At 38.3% G+C, this 18,243-nt stretch overlaps 1 protein-coding gene across 3 annotated transcripts in view; it reads left to right on the top strand.

Annotated features, from left to right (window-relative positions):
* Nucleotides 1–18,243, top strand: part of CTNNA3 (catenin alpha 3) — a 541,251-nt gene that overhangs the window by 462,949 nt on the left and 60,059 nt on the right. For all 3 annotated transcript variants that reach the window (XM_075025291.1, XM_075025292.1, XM_075025290.1), the window contains 2 exons: nucleotides 3,845–3,937; nucleotides 11,755–11,936. In XM_075025291.1, coding sequence (XP_074881392.1) covers nucleotides 3,845–3,937; nucleotides 11,755–11,936 — 275 coding nt within the window. The remainder of the gene's footprint in view (nucleotides 1–3,844; nucleotides 3,938–11,754; nucleotides 11,937–18,243) is intronic.

Genomic DNA, 18,243 nt, shown 5'->3' with positions numbered 1-18,243 from the left:
TTTAAGGTTTGATAAATCAAAGAGCTTCTTTCATCTTGAAACTTTGTCCTTAGTCTTTAATAACTGGATAGGCTTTTTTTCTGAATTCTGTAGTACTAATAGTTCAAAACCTGGCAGATCTGGACTCTGCAGAAAATTACTTGGGAAGAACTCAATGGGAGTGCACTCTTCTGGCCAGGAAAATGGGCTTCCTACAAGAAACTTATTCCCAGCCACAGATAAATTTTACCAACCTGAAAAGGACATATGCATTGTTTAAAAAAAAAAAAAAAAAAAAGTTTTCTGACAGCATTTGGGCCAAGAGGGGCTCTGAGATGAGCCTACTTTCACTTAGATTCTGACCTAATGTACGGCATATGAGTAAAGAATTGGAGAGTGAATCCCTATGCCAGTGCAGATGGAAAGAGATCTCTGTTCTATAACTTTATGATTTCGAAAGTGCCATATCAGTTAATAGATTGATGCTTTCGTCTATGGAAAGCTTACCTGAGACTGTTGTTTAGAGGTGTCTTCTACTATTGTCATTGTCCTGTCCTCTTTGCTCTCTAAGGTTTCTACCTTTAGGCTGGTAATATTTATGTAGTTCGACTTTACAGAAAAATAGTGTCAATACAACTCTACAAAATTCTCTCAGTGCCTCCTAAAATAACTTTTTTGTAAATATTTGCGATTTGTTGTGGCGTGGTGATGGTATAAAGCTCTTACTGACATGACCTGAAATTCACTTACGAATAATGTGACTGTCTCAAAATTATTAACCATTCTGCCCTGTCACAACATCTGGGATAGAGTTAATTGTCTTCCCAGCTGCTGGCTGGGGTTAAACCACGACATCCATGTTTTATAGAAGAAAATAAACTGTATTGGAAATGTGGGATTGTCAAACATTCCCAAGTATGTGTTCACCCAGGAAGGAATGGTGCCCTGCTACCCTGAATACAACTTTAAAATCATTTGGGGAAAACAATTGTAACTAATGTTTAAAAAAACCTAAGAATCACAATGTATTTCTCTATGTAGTAACTAAGTATCATGTAGCTTTAAGGAGAAAGTGATTTCTTTTTTTCTATAAACCTTTTACTGAATCAGGGCCATTACCTGCCTGAGGGCCCTGGTCAGTGTAATCCTGAGAAGCTAAAGTTACTCTGTTCTAATCCCTTTCTGTTATTGGTCCTCTAATAAGAGCGTCTGTAAGTGTTTCAGTTAAAGTGAGCTGGTGATACATTTTTTATTTCATGGATATGCTTGCACAACAAAATCTGATTTTCCTTCCACACTGCGGGTTTTCAAACAATTTTTGCATGGTAACAGCTTTTGGCTACTGTGGAATTCTTACTACATCTAATTCCAGGGCTAAAGCTGAGAGACTTCATCACACTGTTAGTCTTCGCCTGAAAATAAAATGTTCCTTTTCCCTGCTTTACCAGTGTAGCATTATGCTCATCTTTGCCCCCAAAATTGATTGCCTGTCTGTTTTCTTGCGGGGGTCTAGGTGTATTTTTCACCACCAGCATATTTCTGCCAGATTGTGCACCAGCTTTGACTCCTTTATTTCTTACGAAGTTATGTCATAGAAATTATTGTTATTTTGTTCTATGAGTGAAATTTACTTGTGTGCTCTTGAAGTAATGGAGTGCTATTTAAACCTTGTTTCAAGGCTGATGTTGAAGTTTAGTGGTTTATATACCACCCTCTGGCCATAGAGGCACTTTCCCAAATGATACGAAGGTAGATTTATTCAATCTAATGTAGTGCCATTACCATGCTATGGACCCAGAAATAAATTAACAGAACCCTACAGTGTCCCTCTCAACAGATCTTGTTTATATGTAACTTGACAGTAAAAAGAAGAAGGTGAGAATGTATAGCAATTCTGGATTAAAAAAAATTACATCTGACATGATGGAAAATTGGGTAGAAGTAATGACCAGGGTTTTTTCTTTTGGTAGGGTTATCTGATAGTGCTTGTCTTGTCATGCTTCTCTTGCCATGTCAGGCTTTTGCGATAGTAAGAACGTCAGGATTTCCTTCTAATGGGAACTCCAGATGTCATGCTTGTAGGAGATCATTCAGTAGTAGATTTGTTACCAGTTATGTATTAAGTCTGGTTCTATATATTTTTGGTTCTTTAAAATGTGAATCTACTTGATAAAGGAAATTTCTTTGAATGCCCTATTGCATTGGTGGAACCAGTATTATTTTTTAAATAGTTCATAAACCTGAAAGTTTGTGTGCTTCATTGTACAGTGTTTTATTACTATGAATAGACTTGCTTTTAATGTTTTATTTGGTGTCAGTTATACAGCCATGTTTGTTATGCTTTTTTTACTAAGTTTTTTACGATAAAATTCAGAACTTCTACATGAAGTCTATTTTTTTTTTTATACTATGTTGGTTAGTGGGAAGGAGGAAATAAATGTGAAGACCTGGATTGTATAGAAAATTGCTCTTGTCCTAAGTTAAACAATGTTTTTTGATGGAGTTGCTCCTGTATAGTTAAAGAAATTAGTTTCCAAAACAGATTCCTTTAACTGTGAGTACATTACATATAATATACACAGTAAAAGTCATAGACCGGCCCAAATCACTCATGTTTTGGAGTTTATGGGGGAAAGAAAAAGTTTAAAAAAAAAAACCAAAAACAACCACAAAAAAACCACCCAACAACAACAACAAAAAAAACACCAAAAAAAAACCAATGGAGAGGAAGAGAGAAGAAAAGAGTTCAGAGAGCCTATTAAAAGAGGAGGCTAGAAATAGAATTTACATTTTTTCCCAACATATATAATAACTGGTTGAAAGATAATAGTTCAAGGGTTGTAAAAGGCTTATATGCTGAATAAAGTGTAAATATATTTACCTAATGCTGTTGGGATTAACTTTCCTTTGTTGAGAAGATGGCTTGATATCATTATTTGATACCTGTAAGAACTACTTCTTCCTATCTACCTGTAAGCAAAAACTAGACAGCCCTAAGAAAATATCACAACAGTAGAAAATGATAGCAAATTATCATAATGCAAATGTGTATTTTCATATAATGAACTGGTGTTGCTTAAATGGCAGTCGAGGTGACTAGAAGGAATAGAAAATAGCATATGAAACAATGCCATGTATACAAATAGCAAATTAGGGCCACTTAATTTTTCCTGTAGTGCAGGAACTTGTGCTGCTTGATAGAATTGAGAAGTGATATAATTTTTCCTGTAGTGCAGGAACTTGTGCTGCTTGATAGAATTGAGAAGTGATACAATCAACACTGGGGAAGAGGTGTTCTTTCCCTCTCAGGACACATAGCTGACTTGGAGCACTCTCTGATGTCAGTGTAGCAACAAAAATCAGCGCCATTCTGAAGCCTTTTACTCCCACTGACAAAATATTATGCCATTTTGAGAGCCTGCTAGATCTACTGTGTCTAATGTGGAGATGGGAGGGCGGGCATATGAGTATTTCTGGACAGTGAAGAGAAGTAGTAGAAAAACTTGTAAAAAAGGTAGAAAAACCTTTCGGTTCTAAAATCCTAGGCATCCATTCTCATCATGTAAAGGTTTCTTGTAAGATACCTTTGCTAGCAGCAGTAACACAATATTTAAATACAAAATAACTTCCCTAAGTACCAACTTTAAAAGTCAGTGCTTTAATTAAAGCATGGGTATTCTGAACTAGTTGAAAGCTGTCTGACACAATTTGATTTTAGTTAGCATTTAGTAACCAGTGCAGTGCTAGAACAGGACTGTTTTTTATTAGACGTTATCTTAGACCAAATTACAATATTAGTTCGACATTAATACCAAAGTGACTAACCATAAAAGAGAATAACTCATTTCCACTTTTCTTTCCCCAGACACCTGAGGAGCTAGAAGATGTATCTGACCTTGAAGAAGAACATGATGCACGTAGTTGTACAAGTATTCAGACTGAAGGGAAAACGGACAGGGTATGTATTACACCAGTTTATTTCAAAAGCAGTTTGATGAGGGGGAAGAACACTATTGTGTTGCTGTTCCTATGAAGCCACGTAAAGTCACGCAGTGAATCATTAAAGTCTTGTTCAGCTCTTAATAGATTTCTGAAAATGTGCAGAGGGCATAAAACTGATGTGTATGATCTGAAAGAGAAAAAGACAGTGTAATTAAGTTGTAAACACTTGGTGAACTTGTAAATTAGACAGAAAAATTCTTATACTTACTGAATGAAATTCTAACAGGTTACAGTTTCATAAATGTGGCTTGGTCTAATGGAAGCTAGGTTAGTAAGGAATTTTTTTTATCTGGGTCTTACTGAAGCCTGCAAGGTGTATTAACCAAAAATATCCTCTACATATGAGAAGGTTCACATGCACAGAAGAGAAGGGGATGTATCTGGAATCTTAGCCACTGCAGTGCGTACGTTATGTGTTGTGTGAACCTATTCTATAGTTTATTGCCTAACTCGTGAATTAATGAGGAAGCATGAAAAACCTAATAGAGCATTTGGCAATTTCTGTATTTCTGGAAGTTATGAATCTGGTTTTCCTGTTGTATCATCATTTAACCTGAGGACTTCGCTACATTACTGGTTTTTGTTTATTGTTTATATTCAAACATTTTTAAGAGCCTGAAAACATTTTTGAGATAGCAAAAGGTTTCTTAGTACAAAATTGATGTATTTAGCAAGCGTTAATCTTCTTTATGTTTCCACTTTAAATAATGTTTCAGCAAAACTGTACTCTTTTCACAACTTTCTGAAGTGCGAAGATCCATGAGGCCAGAAACGTCTACTTCATTACCTGTTTGCTCAATACCTAGAGCAATAACAGATCTCTCACACTTGATTGATTTTAGTATTATTCCCATAATGGAAATTATAAATGATAGAACTAGTTGGGAAAAAGCAAACATTTTCAATACAAAAAGAATTATGTCAAGAAAATGGCATTTTAATTCACATCTGTTTTTCAGCAAACACTTTTTTTTTTATTCAACACAAAGTTTTTAAGACCCTAAATACTAACAAAAAAACACTAGCCAAAATGAATGCTGTTAACTTGTGTTGCATATGTGCATATCAATTATATGTTAATTAACTGTCAATTGAATCTTAAAACATTTTGAGAAAAATGCAACAACTATGTGAAAGATCACCTCATACAATCTTACTACTCAGTAAACATAATCGGCAGTTAAAATACACTAGCTGCCCTTTTAAATTTAAATTACTCTTTGTAAATATTAGCACATTTTCCTGACATTACAGGCTAAAATTTCTATTGTAGTTAAGAAGGGCAAGGTTTTCCTTCAAAATGTTATCCATATAAGATGTTACGAATTTGTCTGGAACAGGTACAGATGGTGTGCTTGCATATTTTCATAAATATCCCATAATGAATGCACTTGCAATTTTTCTCTCACTGGGAAAACAGAAGTAGTAGTTTGTAGATGTTTACTATCACAATGTAGTAACAAAAGATCCACTAAAGCTTTAAAAGATCACATTTTCACACATGGTCTTCCAATTCTCAGATAAACCAGGGTACTTCTTTAAAGGGAATGTTTTTTAAAAGAGAACCATAAATAACACATACTACCAGATGACTACACAAAGCAAGAAGTAAATGCTGAAGACTGTTGTAGGTAGGGAGCTGGCTATCAAGAGTCAGAGGCATAGGTTGTTGCTGTGAAGAGATATCCCTGGGATATGCTTTTCCTTGTACTACACACACAATATATAACCTGCACTGTCGGTGAATTTGGTGGGGACGTGGAAGGCACCATTATTTATAGATAAACTATGGTTAATACATCTGAAAAAACAGTATTTTAACAGTATAGGATGTACATTTCTATTTTTTCTTCCATTTCTCCCGAAAATAATACAAATCCTGTAAATGTTCCTTTTGGGGGGATCTGGATAGCAGTCACTGCTTAAAGCCTGATTCTATATCTTTACTTGGGAACAATTTTCCTAGATTTCAGATTATGCTATCAAGGCCATAAATGGCACATTATCCCCAAAACTAATAGAAAATTACAGCTTTGACTAAATCAGATACATACCTACTCAGCCTAAATCAACATATTGACAGAAACCTTTACATACATTTTTTTAAAACCAGTGTTTGAACAAATCTATTTGCTGCTGCAGCAAACATGAACAGTGATTTAAGGCCTCTCTGCTTGGATTGCTATTTGATATTGATATTTGAAGATTTATACATATAACCTATTTAGCAATATGAAAAATCTGAAAGGGAAGATAGATTTTAAGGTTTAGACAGGGGTTGTCTTGTTTTGTGTTCTGCAGCAGCTTTATGTGCTATTGTGAGGCTTCCTCATGCAGTGGTAACACCAAGAATGACTGTGTTCCAGAAGTGGTATGGCAAGATTGCAGAGTAACCTTTTTTCCTCCTTGAATTCTTTCTCTTGGGCATTTCTGCTATAGTAATTCAATTTTATTTATATGTATCTGTCTCGATACTAGTTCTGCATAACAGCACTCTTGATTCCTCTTGCTTTGTCAAGTGTGTTGTATTTCCTCCTGTGTCACATCTCTCACTGCTCCAACAGGGAACTAGTGCTTATGAAAGTGCCTTTTCTCTTTCTCTTTTTATCACAACATATAAAGTACGTAAAACCAGATGTGATGTGCATATGGCATTTGTAACAAAGGCTACATCTTCAGTAGGAAATCTCATTTTCCTTATGTAGGAAATACTCATATATTAATAATAACTCCTTCAAAATCTGTCTCTGTATATAGAGAATATAGGTTAGTGGTGAGATAGCAGGACTGAGATTTGACCTCATATTTATGTTCCTGACTCTGCAAGTATATAGGTAATCTTGGAAGTGTTGAATTCATTTATCTTTCCCTCAGATAATTCCATATCTCTAAGATGAATATGATAGTGCTTATGGCACCATCCCACATGGTGAGATGCAGGTTAACTTGGGCAGTGTGCTGTGAGATCTCTCAGTAATTAAACTGGATAGCAATACTGATTATTATTTGTAGGACTCTCTTATATCCCTGAAGAAGATCCTTTGGACCATTTATCCTTTAAGAGAGTGGCTTCTCTATGTCTTTTTGCTCTCTTTTTCTCTCCTCTGCATGCTCTTCAGCTGGTTAATGACTTTTTAAATTTTGTGTCCAGAGTATTTATATTGCTAAATGCATTATGCCAGCTGTGGTCTCAGCAACAAGCACTAGTGTAAGGTTTACACTATATTATTCTGTATGCATGCTTTAGAATCAGTTTTGTATGAGGTTTGTCTTTTTGCCAAGAGTACATTTTGATCAACTACAAATCCTCACCCACAGAACCGCTGATAACTTGGTTTTGTCTCAGTTCTGTGTGCGTATTGGTGATATTTCTTAGGTGTGAAACCATGTACTTGTCTTAGCTGAAATACATCCTATTATTTTTTCAGAGCAGTTCTCAAGTTTCTCAAGATCACTTTGAATTGTAAACCAGGCCTCTTACACTGCAAATGTGTGTTTTGTACTCTTGGTTCTGTCATCCACACCATTAGTGAAAATACTGAATAATGCCAGAGTCAGGGCAGGTCCCTTCAGAATTTCGCCTGATGAATCCCTCTGGCTTGGCATGTGTTCTTGATAAGTATTCTGTGAGCAGTTTTCTAACCAGTATGACATCCACCCAATGGCAATTACATCTAGATCATATTTCCTTAAATTATTTGTGAGGATGACATGAGAACCAGTGACAAAACCGTAGTGAAGCCCAGATTTATGACATGTTGCTTCTTCATCTATGGGCCTATTATGCTGGGACAAAGAAGATTAGATTAATATCACACAATTGCCTCATCTAAGTCAACCTTTCTAGTGAAGCCTGATGCAAAAATGACATTAAACAGTTTGTTCTGTTATCTCCTGATAGCTTTACCTCTTTATCCAATTACATTGTATCTAAAAATATACAGGAACTGACTTGGCATCCCAAATGGGGCACTCTCTGAATTTGTTCAAAGAACGCTGGACTTCAGCAGGCATGCTACAATTCTTAAAACTGGGAGAAGACAACTGGTGACAGCAAGTAGTAATCTTAGAAGAAATTCAGCTTCTCCCAGCTGTCAGTATCACACCCCCACACAGTTCATCTCAAGGAAGCATGCTGTGTATTCACTTTGCCATGAATTGCTGAATATCCACCATTCTCTCTTTCACCTTTTTATCCAAACTTGAATAATTATTCACTCAGTAGAAAAAGTACGTTTTCTAAAAGGTAGTGGACACATTTTACTCATTTTAACAGAATCACTTTTGACTCTGTGCTGTATTCAAGAAGTGTACTTGTGTATTGGCATTAAAAACACATCTGTATAATAGTCTTTGTAAGTGCCTATCTTATGTTCACCTTCCTGATAAAAGAGGCTCAGATGATGTGTGCATGTTTTATGACAGTGATCTACAGGTTTGTTCAAGAAAAAACAATTAAAGGTCACAATTGGAACTGGTTTATAACAGTTTGATTGAAAGATGTTACTGTCCTTTGAGTGATTTGGAGGGGTCTTGTTCACTTCCACCAAATGTTCAGCTGACTCTGCAGCAGGGGAGCAAGAACATAAGTGAGGTGGCTTCCTGTGGCTGCTGAGTCTGTGGTGGAATGAAAAGCTTAGCTCTCAACTAAGGCAAAGCAGGGACGTGAATCAGGTTTTTTTGGATCTAGGCCATTATCTTCTAACTACAATGTGTGAAGAGTATGTTATTTTGTATGCTTGCTTGTAAAAGCTCTGAAAAGTTTTTCATGTGCTCCATCAGGAGAGTGGGGTTTGTTTTCTTTGTAACCTACCAAATTGTAATAAAACAGAGTTTCCCTCTTTTCTTTTCTGTAGTTACATGACACACTGCAACCTACAAAGCAGGAGGTGTTAAATAATTTTCAAAGGGAGTTTCTTACCTTTAAAAAGGGTGTCTTGGCTTGCCTCTGTCTCAGACAGAAGGAGTTTTCGGTAACACAAACAATTGCTTGAGCGTACTTTGCTTCTTTCTGTTGCTTTTCTTTCCTTCCTGATTCCCTGTATGTTAAGAATTTTTGTAGCATGGATCTGGCCAGTAATTTTTTATTTTTTTTTTTTTTTGGGGGGGGGGAATGTCAGGAGAGAAAAAATGCATGTCAGTGTAAGACTTGGAGAGAATAATCCTAAGTTTATATGAAAGTCAGTTCCTTTGAGTGGAGCCAGGGGCAAAGGTAGGAAAAAGGCCAGTTCTTTGGGTTGGGATCTCATTGGTGAATAATACACCAATGAGAGAAGAGTCAAAATCTTCACCAAGTAGTTACTCCCTATGTGTCCTCTATTTTTATCATGTGTACAATTTGTTCTGACATTAAAATGTCAGTATCTGTGATAGCGAATTGACTGAAACTTGGAAGGGGCTGAAATGAAAACACCAATCTCACATGGTAAGTCAAGTTGCAAATGAGACAATGCAAATAACCCCAGTGTTGGGAGACTCCCAGCTATGAGGGATAAATAGCCCTCTGAAGAGTTAATTCAAGGAAATTAAAGAAAAAAATACATACTGGGGTTTTTTAATAGAAGAAAGAAAAATATCAAAAACATAACTTCTCCTCTCACTTAGTTTTAACTCTATTATCTGCTACTGCAGTAAAAAACAGTTTGTCTTAGAAGTAACGAAAAAATCATTTTCTTCTGGTGGACAAAATAAGCCTGCACTCACATAATAGCAGTCATTCAATTTAGATCTTTATTTCACACTTAACAATTATGTTGTCTGTTTTGATACAAAATTATATCTGCACTTAGAAGGCTGTGTATACAATTGTTTTATTTTGTTGCTGTAAATGGTTTTAAAGCAGTATGAGGAAAATGAAAGAAAAGTCAAGGTCAGAATTGTAGTTTCCTTTGCCCCTTTGTTCCAGTGGATAATGTGTCTCATTCCACCTGAAACTCAGTATTGTTAGCACATAGCAGGATACTGTATGTCACTGTTCCCTCATTAAAATGTCATCTTTCTGGTGGTTTTCAGATCTAGGCCTGTGTTCTTGAACTCAAAACAGTATTGAAGCTGGGGGCTACGAAATACCATAAGCATCCACCAATCAGCAAATACATATTAGATTATAAAAAAGGGGTACTTCAGTTCTCTTGACTCTGTAGCCCAACTCTTATTTTTGACTGTTTCATACCTTTCCCAGCAAGCTTATCCTGCAGCCATGAGGAAAATGTGTCTTGGTCTTCTCTGGTCTGTTTTAGGTTGGGTTTTTTTAACAAAACAGGAAGAGCATTTCTTAAAAGAGTTACACTTTCTAATTCTGTGACTGCAAGTATAACATAGTTACACTTTGGGGTAATTTCCAGTAATTCATATAAATGGGAAAATTAACCTTGTGACAGAGTGATTCCAGCATAAATAAAATCTCTGAAATGGCATGGCTTGAAAAACATACGCACTACATATTAAACTGCTTATCCATTATACTAATCATAAGTAATTCAGCCACTGCCTTGACTTTCTGTTTTATGGATAGTATATAATGTTTTATAAACAAGAATAAGTCACAAAATATTTATTGTTTAATTGCAGTATAATTGCAGTGTGTTAGTAGTTGCTGTATGTAACTGTGAGTTCCTCAAGGCCTGCAATGCAAGGGCTGGACCACTTCACAGAGAAGGTCCCAGATAAAAACCACTATGGCAGTAGAGCCGTCAAGACAAACAGGCCGAAAGGTCTCCTCACTTCCTGTGGTAGAAAGTATTGTGAAGGGCCAGGACGGGCATATGGCCACAAAATATCTTGGCCCCTGTCCGCTTTCTGGCCTGTTTCTGACACAGGAAGTATATCTGACCCTTGTCTGGAGCAGGCTGATAATCTTGCTCATAAAGAATATTAAGTAAAATGTTTCTCTCACCATGCTGCATTTTCAGAGGTTGTTTCACTCTTTATATATTAAATACTTCACTAATGCTTAAATGTAGGAAGAATACATGCATAGAGTATAGATCAAATCTTCTGATTCCGTAGTCTGAACTTGCACAAAACACACCGCTTTTCTAGCTATACTCATCCTCTACTTGAAACAGGTTTAGCAGGTGGAATGGTTGCAAACAGTCCAATCTGGAGCTGCAGCCAAATACAGGCCTGTGTCCTGCCTGAGCCCAGGTTGGATGTGGCTTTATTTGAATACTGGAAGTTTTCATTGACTGGAAGTTGACATTTGAGATACTTTTTTGGTAACCTTATTCACATACTGATTTCTGACACGTTCATGTTTATTTATCTTTTTCAAAGACAGAAGATGCATATTTGAACAAAAAGGTCCTTCTCAGTTTTAAAAATTATATTATAGAACCTTGTCAGGAGAGAGGGCAAACATACCTGAAAGTTTTAGGACAATTAAACCTTTTCATTTATTCTTTCGTACCTGAAAGAATATTGCATTTCATAACCTGCATATACTTAAAAACACTTAGGCTCCTTCATCCCTAAGAAACTCTATCAGTCATATTTCATAAAGGCTCTTAGGAAGACTTTATTCTTCTTTATTTCACTATGTTAATATTAATGGTTTTGGGGACACCACTCTCCCCATTACTCTGATGTAATTTATTTGGCCCAACCCAATGATAGCATACAGATTTTGAAATTCCGAAGTGCTCAGGCTGGAACAGTTGGCTCAGGCCACAGTAAGTTTAAACTATATATTTAATAATACACAGTGATTTTGTTTAAAAAACAAAAAACACTCTGAGATAGATGTTTTGCTAATCAAATTATTTTATGTTTCAGGCCAAGATGACTCAACTGCCAGAGGCTGAAAAGGAAAAGATAGCTGAGCAAGTGGCTGACTTCAAAAAAGTCAAGAGTAAGCTTGATGCAGAGATTGAAATATGGGACGATACCAGCAATGACATAATTGTTTTGGCCAAGAGGATGTGTGTGATTATGATGGAGATGACTGACTTCACAAGGTAATTATGCAAAAAAAAAGGGTCTTCAATATTTATAAATATTGGAGGCCATTGTTATATTGTTACAGCAGGAAATACTGGGGTTTTAATGTCAGGTGACAGCATCTTTACAAAATTGAGTGGCTAAGCTAATGTAGTAAGCTTTACCACACTAGCTAGTAGTTCTGAAATGTTGGAAAGGAGGTTTGAAGTTTTGAACCATGCATGTCCTTTAATATTTTTTTTTCCTTTGTCCTTTTTTATTCATTTGGTTGGTTGGAGGTTTTGCACATTTTTTAGCACTTTATTTCTGCTCTCAATGAAAGGGGGGAAAGTAACAAAATAATCTTTATTCTAAGTTGTAGTTCTGTCTCATCTATTGTTCTTTCTACTTGTACCATACCATGCTGTCAAGCATAAAACATACTGTACAGACCATATGTACAGACACATTCAGACTCATGCATTTTTTATATCACATTACTTGCTGTTGCTTTCATCAGAACTGTATCATGCTGCTATATGTAGTTTTAAAGAATGAAGCGCCCTATAGCACATAGCTGCCAAAGCTGGTATTTTTCTCTGCTGCCAGTATATGTTCTATGATACTTGTATATAGGAAACAATCTTAAGTTCAGGAGCTTTTTCTGCCATGCACTGAATAAATGTTTAGTAAATGTCATCAATTAATTGTACCAAAGGGAGGTGCTGGTGGGCTTTTTTTTTCCCCATCTGGTTGTTGCGAATGAATGAGCAGTTTGAACCACTTAAAAGAATTCACCGTCAAAGGTATCAGCAAGAATGATTTAATAGGAATTTATAAAAGCATGACCTCACAGAGTTCGATGGCAAGTGGCAAGGTTCGCTCTATTACTTAAGTGCACAAAGGAAAATGAAGTTAGAATCATACTAGAATACAGAGACTGAAAACACCAAAGTGTGGGGGATAAACATACAAAGAAAGATTGAGTTAGATTTGATTTTTCATGATTTGTACAAATATTGGGTATACAGAAAGGTAGGGGAGACCCTCCCATTGGGTCATGAGGTTCAGAGAAGACCCCCTTGCTTTCTAAACTCCTGTTGGAGTTTAGGTGTGGTTGGATCTACTCTTAGTCCCAGACTTGGTCAGTGGCTTATGTCTAAGGGATTATGTGTGTAGCAGCGGTCTGAGGTTCATTTACAGTTTGAGGTAAATGACAAGATTTAGTAACACTTAATCACTGATTAACAATTACAAAGCAATTCAATAGAATATGCCTAGGTTAATTCACACATGTGCACACAAAGATACAAAGATAGATATATATAATGTGATGGGTTGACCCTGGCTAAACGCCAGGTGCCCACCAGAGCCGTTCTATCACTCCCCCATCCTCAGCTGGACAGGGGAGAGAAAAATATAACAAAAACTTGCGGGTCGAGATAAGGACAGGAGAGATCATTCACTAATTACCGTCACGGGCAAAACAGACTCAGCTTAGGGAAAATTAACTCAATTTATTACAAATCAGCCAGAGTAAGGTAATGAGAAAATAAAACGAAATCTCAGAACACCTTCCCACCACCCCTCCCTTCTTCCCGGGCACAACTTCACTCCCGGATTTCTCCACCAAGCCCCCCCAGCGGCACAAGGGGGACAGGGATGGGGTTTACGGTCATCACACGTTATTTTCTGCTGCTTCACCTCCTCAGGGTGAGGGCTGATCACACTCTTCCCCCGCTCCAGCGTGGGGTCCCACCCACGGGGTCAGTCCTCCACGAACTTCTCCAACGTGGGCCATTCCCATGGGCTGCAGTTCTTCACGAACTGCTCCAGCATGGGTCCTTTCCACGGTGTGCAGTCCTTCAGGAGAGCTGCTCCAGCGCGGGTCCCCCACGGGGTCACAAGTCCTGCCAGAAAACCTGCTCCACGGGCTCCTCTCTCCGCAGATCCGCAGGTCCTGCCAGGAACCTGCTCCAGCGCGGGGTTCCCACGGGGTCACAGCCTCCTTCGGGAACCCACGTGCTCCGGCGTGGGGTCCTCCACGGGCTGCAGGTGGAGATCTGCTCCCCCGTGGACCTCCCTGGACTGCAGGGGGACAGCCTGCCTCACCAGGGTCTTCACCACGGGCTGCAGGGGAATCTTCGCTCCGGCGCCTGGAGCATCTCCTCCCCCTCCTTCTTCACTGACCTTGGTGTCCGCAGGCTTGTTTCTCTTACATGTTCTCACTCCTCTCTCCAGCGGCTGTTTCTCACTCTCCCAACTTTTTTTTCCTTCTTAAAAATGTTATCACAGAGGCGTTACCACTATCACTGATTGGCTCGGCCTTGGCCGGCGGCGGGTCCGTCTCAGAGCCGACTGGTATAGGCTCGCTCTCTCTCGAACACAGGGGAAGCTTCCAGCAGCTTCTTACAGAAGCCACCCCTGTAACCCCCCCCACTACCAAAACCTTGCCACATAAAACCAATACATATAAAAACAAAGGTATACCTGTTAAAAAATTCCCCTCGAATTCAGTGAAATATTCATGTCAAATGTCTCAGCATTTCTCAACGGGCAAAGGGTTGGGCCTCAAGGAGTAAAGGGTATGAGCCCAGGTCCCATTGTCAGCTTTCTGCAACCGTCCTCCGATTTTTGCAGTGAGTCATGATCTAAGCAACAGGAGTCTCAGGTGCAGTTCCAGGTGACAGGAGCCCTGGGCGCAGTTAGGGTGTGCCTAATGGTTCTGACTCACTGTACCATAGCCAGGATAAGAAAGCATTGAGCTGTCCCAACTCACTGTGTGAAAACACAGTGTTGGCTGGTCCTGACATTGCAAAGTGGCAGGGGGGAAGGGAGGGGCCTGCACCACCACACTGGTTACTAATAAAATAGTTGCTGATAGGTAGATGAAGCCTTAAAACACAACCACTCTTGCAAGACACTTCACATCTCATAAAATAAGTCCTTTCATGTAAGATACAAAGAAAAACCTAAGCCTCTTGGGCAAATTCTTCAGGTGTGTAAGTTAACAAAGATGGATAGAGCTGAACCAGCTAACAAAGCTGGGGTCTGGCTTAGGCCTGTTCTGGTGAAGACAGTTGTTGCATTTTATCATGCTAGCACTTCCCAAATTCACCTTTGTGTGAGAGAGATTTAAAGACCTGCATGTTGAACTCTGGAATCCTTTTATTTGTTTTAAGAGTATATGATTTATATTGAGACCTTTGAAAAAGAACATATTGTGCCATAAAGTCAGTCTTTACAATTAAAGTCACCTCCCTCACCAGAGTTCTTTAAATTATTAGCTTTAGATTAATCAAGATTAACAAGGCCAGTTCATAGTCTTAGTTTTGCATCTGTGGCTGTCTGTTGAACACAGCATAATCTGCAGTTCTGAGTCAAAGAGCAGCTCTTGTCCAGTGTTGCTGATATCCAGAGAGTCTACAGAGAACTCTGAAATTACTCAGGTCAAATAACTTGAAGGTAAAATTAAAATCTATTGGGAAGAGAGAGCAGAAATGCTAGCCTTTACTTCAGAGTATGGTAAGGAACTACATTATTGGAAGATGGATTTTGATTATTCTCTCCCAAATTTTAGGAAATACATAACTCTTTTTACTTCATAGATACTTAGACTATAATTTGAGATATGCAAGTATATACAAGTATATACTGCTGTATTATGAGTTTGATGCTCAAGTTGTAATTTCTTGGGGGTAGGACTATCCTACCAAGTCTTTTGTTGAGTTTCTAGGACTGTTAGTAACAGAAACCAAGGTCATCCTGTAATACAATAATGGTCTTACGAGATGCTTTTGTATCTTACATAACTTTACCTCATGTCTTTGTAAAACTGGTTTTGAATATGTCCTTCAGCTATATGTTTTCAAGTTTTGTTTCTTCCTTAAGGATGCCAGACAAGGTCTTGTAAAGTAAAGGTTTGTATCTGTCTAAACAATAGGTGAACTCGGGTGGATCTTCCCCTTCCTCTTATTGTTGCTGTATCAAAGGTAGCAGTTAAGTGCTGAGGAACACAGCTGGCTTTCTCACTTCCTTCTCTGTGAAAATCTGGGGATGAATAGTGCAGAGGCCACAGCAAGCACTGGCTCACCTCACCCTTAGGGTTTGATCTCTCTAGTCTGTAATTCCAAGTTCTTGGACATGGAAGAAATAAAAGATGCTGATATTTTATATTTGTTACATCAGAAGCTTCCCAGGCAAATAGTAAATTTCCTTATTTGAGTCATTTGTTACCTAAGCTGGTTTCTGTTTTCCTACAATGGTATTACCTTGCATTAATTTTTATTTAATCTCAATGAGCGCTTTCCAAAGCTTTAGTTTTTCAAGGTCATCTTAGCATCTTAGTGTGTTTGCCTGTGTGTATTATCATGAACATTTATGCAACAGTTATATATTGAACTAAAAACAAGTTAACGTTGGTATCAAAATAATTCATTATTCAGACAGAAGATAACGAGAATGATGATGGCATAAAGTATCAATGTGTATGCCTCAGATCATTAACAAAAATACTTTGGGATGACTTCAGTGAAGGCCAGTGATAATCTGTGAATGCTCAGCGGGAGTTAGGACCGGTGTAAAGAGTAATCATGTGAAGTAGCTTATTATGGCTTAACTTCCTTATTAGATTATACAGGCAGCTGCCTCTGTGCTTTTTTGAGTCTTCGCAGAAGGGACCTGCAGAACCTCATTTGAAACAATTCTTACCCTACTGAACATTGATGAGCATGTCCTCTGCAGATAGACACTAGGCCAGGCTACTGTAATTTTATGTAACATATTTTTCCAGCTTTCTTTAAACTTTGTATGTGCTACATGACATAAGCTTACTAAAACTTGATGAACCTTGCTCCAGTGAACCATCCTACAAATCATTGTCATAGAAAACTTATACTTGACAGATGGAAAAGTAATTGAGCAAGAGCGGAAATCTACTGTTGGAAGTTTGTAGCAGCTAGCAGCAGCTGCTAATTGGTGGTATGAACATGATAATCGGGCCTGTTACGCAAAACTGGTTATACTGATTACTGCAATCAGTTAAAAATTCCATTTTATTTGCAGTAGTAAGCTTTGGCCCTGACAGGCAGAGGTGGAGGCAGTGGATAACAGACATTTGCTCTGCTGAAAGTGTGACCCCCTGTTCCTGTTTGGACTCCACCAGACTTCTTGGTTGTTGGGGGATAACATAAGACGTTTCTGCCAATTTTATTGTCTGTTCACTGAAGGTTGTTGCTGCTAGAAATGAGGGAATTTGGTAGAGGTTTCTTTCCTGAATTTTACTTTGCTGAAAATGAACTGGACTGTAGTTTTAGTTTCTTTAGGGGAGGCTACAGTGAATAAGGGAAAAAGAACAAGGAGTATGAAATTGTTCCTATATTGCCATGGCTTCAATAGCAAAGGCATTCAGCAAAGCTGAGAAACAAATGAGGTATCAGTGGGTCTGCTGATGTTTTCTGTCTGTCTTCAGCCTGTAGCTGCAGCACCATTTCTTTCTCCTGAAATACCATCCTGGCTCTGCTAGCTTTCACAGCGTTGACCAGAAACCTGTACTTCTCCCTCTGTCTGTATGCAGAAATGAGCAAAGTCTGGGAGATGGTTCCCTTGTGCCTGTCACTCGTCATCCTCTTCTGAATATACAGGAGAGGTGCTTTGTCACTTCTCTGTTCAAAGGGGCTGGACATTTTCAGAGCACCTTATTAGGTCAGGATCTATCCAGAGTGCGTATCTGCATCTCCTTTGAAAGCCTGCTGTGCAGAACTGTACAGAACAGAGTTTATTTGGTTTTCTGATACCTTAGGGATTCACTCAAGATAGCAGTACATTTGGTTTCTTTGGCTAGAGGGGGTTTAAACTTACTTTTCACCTTGCAGAGTATTAGGCTATAAATTACTGGGAATTGTGGGATTGACTTTAACACCATCCCGTGGATACTTCCCTGTGCAGAAGAGGAGTTTGCTTGGCTAGTGTGTAGGGATTCCAATTGCTGTTCCAAAACCTGCATATGTATTTGTTAAATATTCATTGGATAGTTTGGGGACAGGAAGATGAATATTAGGTTTGTCCTTTCCACAAAGCCATCATTTCTGTAGTCCTCATACACAGTGTACCCTGTAGCTCACTTCTTAGTGAGAAGTGGCAATAGACATGGATTGATAATTCTGTGCACTGAAGTCATACTTGGCCTAAATTCTGCGACCGTGGTGAGCATTGATCGGTTATGTTACGGAGAAGGGAAAGCAGGATTTCAGTTCTTGGTTCAGCCTTTGAAAGGCTTCTCTTTCTTGGGTGAGGACGAGATACAAGGATTCCTTTGTCCATGGTTTTTCCTACTGGCCATCTTAG

Source organism: Buteo buteo, chromosome 4 (assembly GCF_964188355.1).
Source record: "Buteo buteo chromosome 4, bButBut1.hap1.1, whole genome shotgun sequence".
NCBI lineage: Eukaryota > Metazoa > Chordata > Aves > Accipitriformes > Accipitridae > Buteo > Buteo buteo.
The sequence above is the reverse complement of the archived record's forward strand: the minus strand, read 5'-3'. Positions and strand labels throughout refer to the sequence as shown.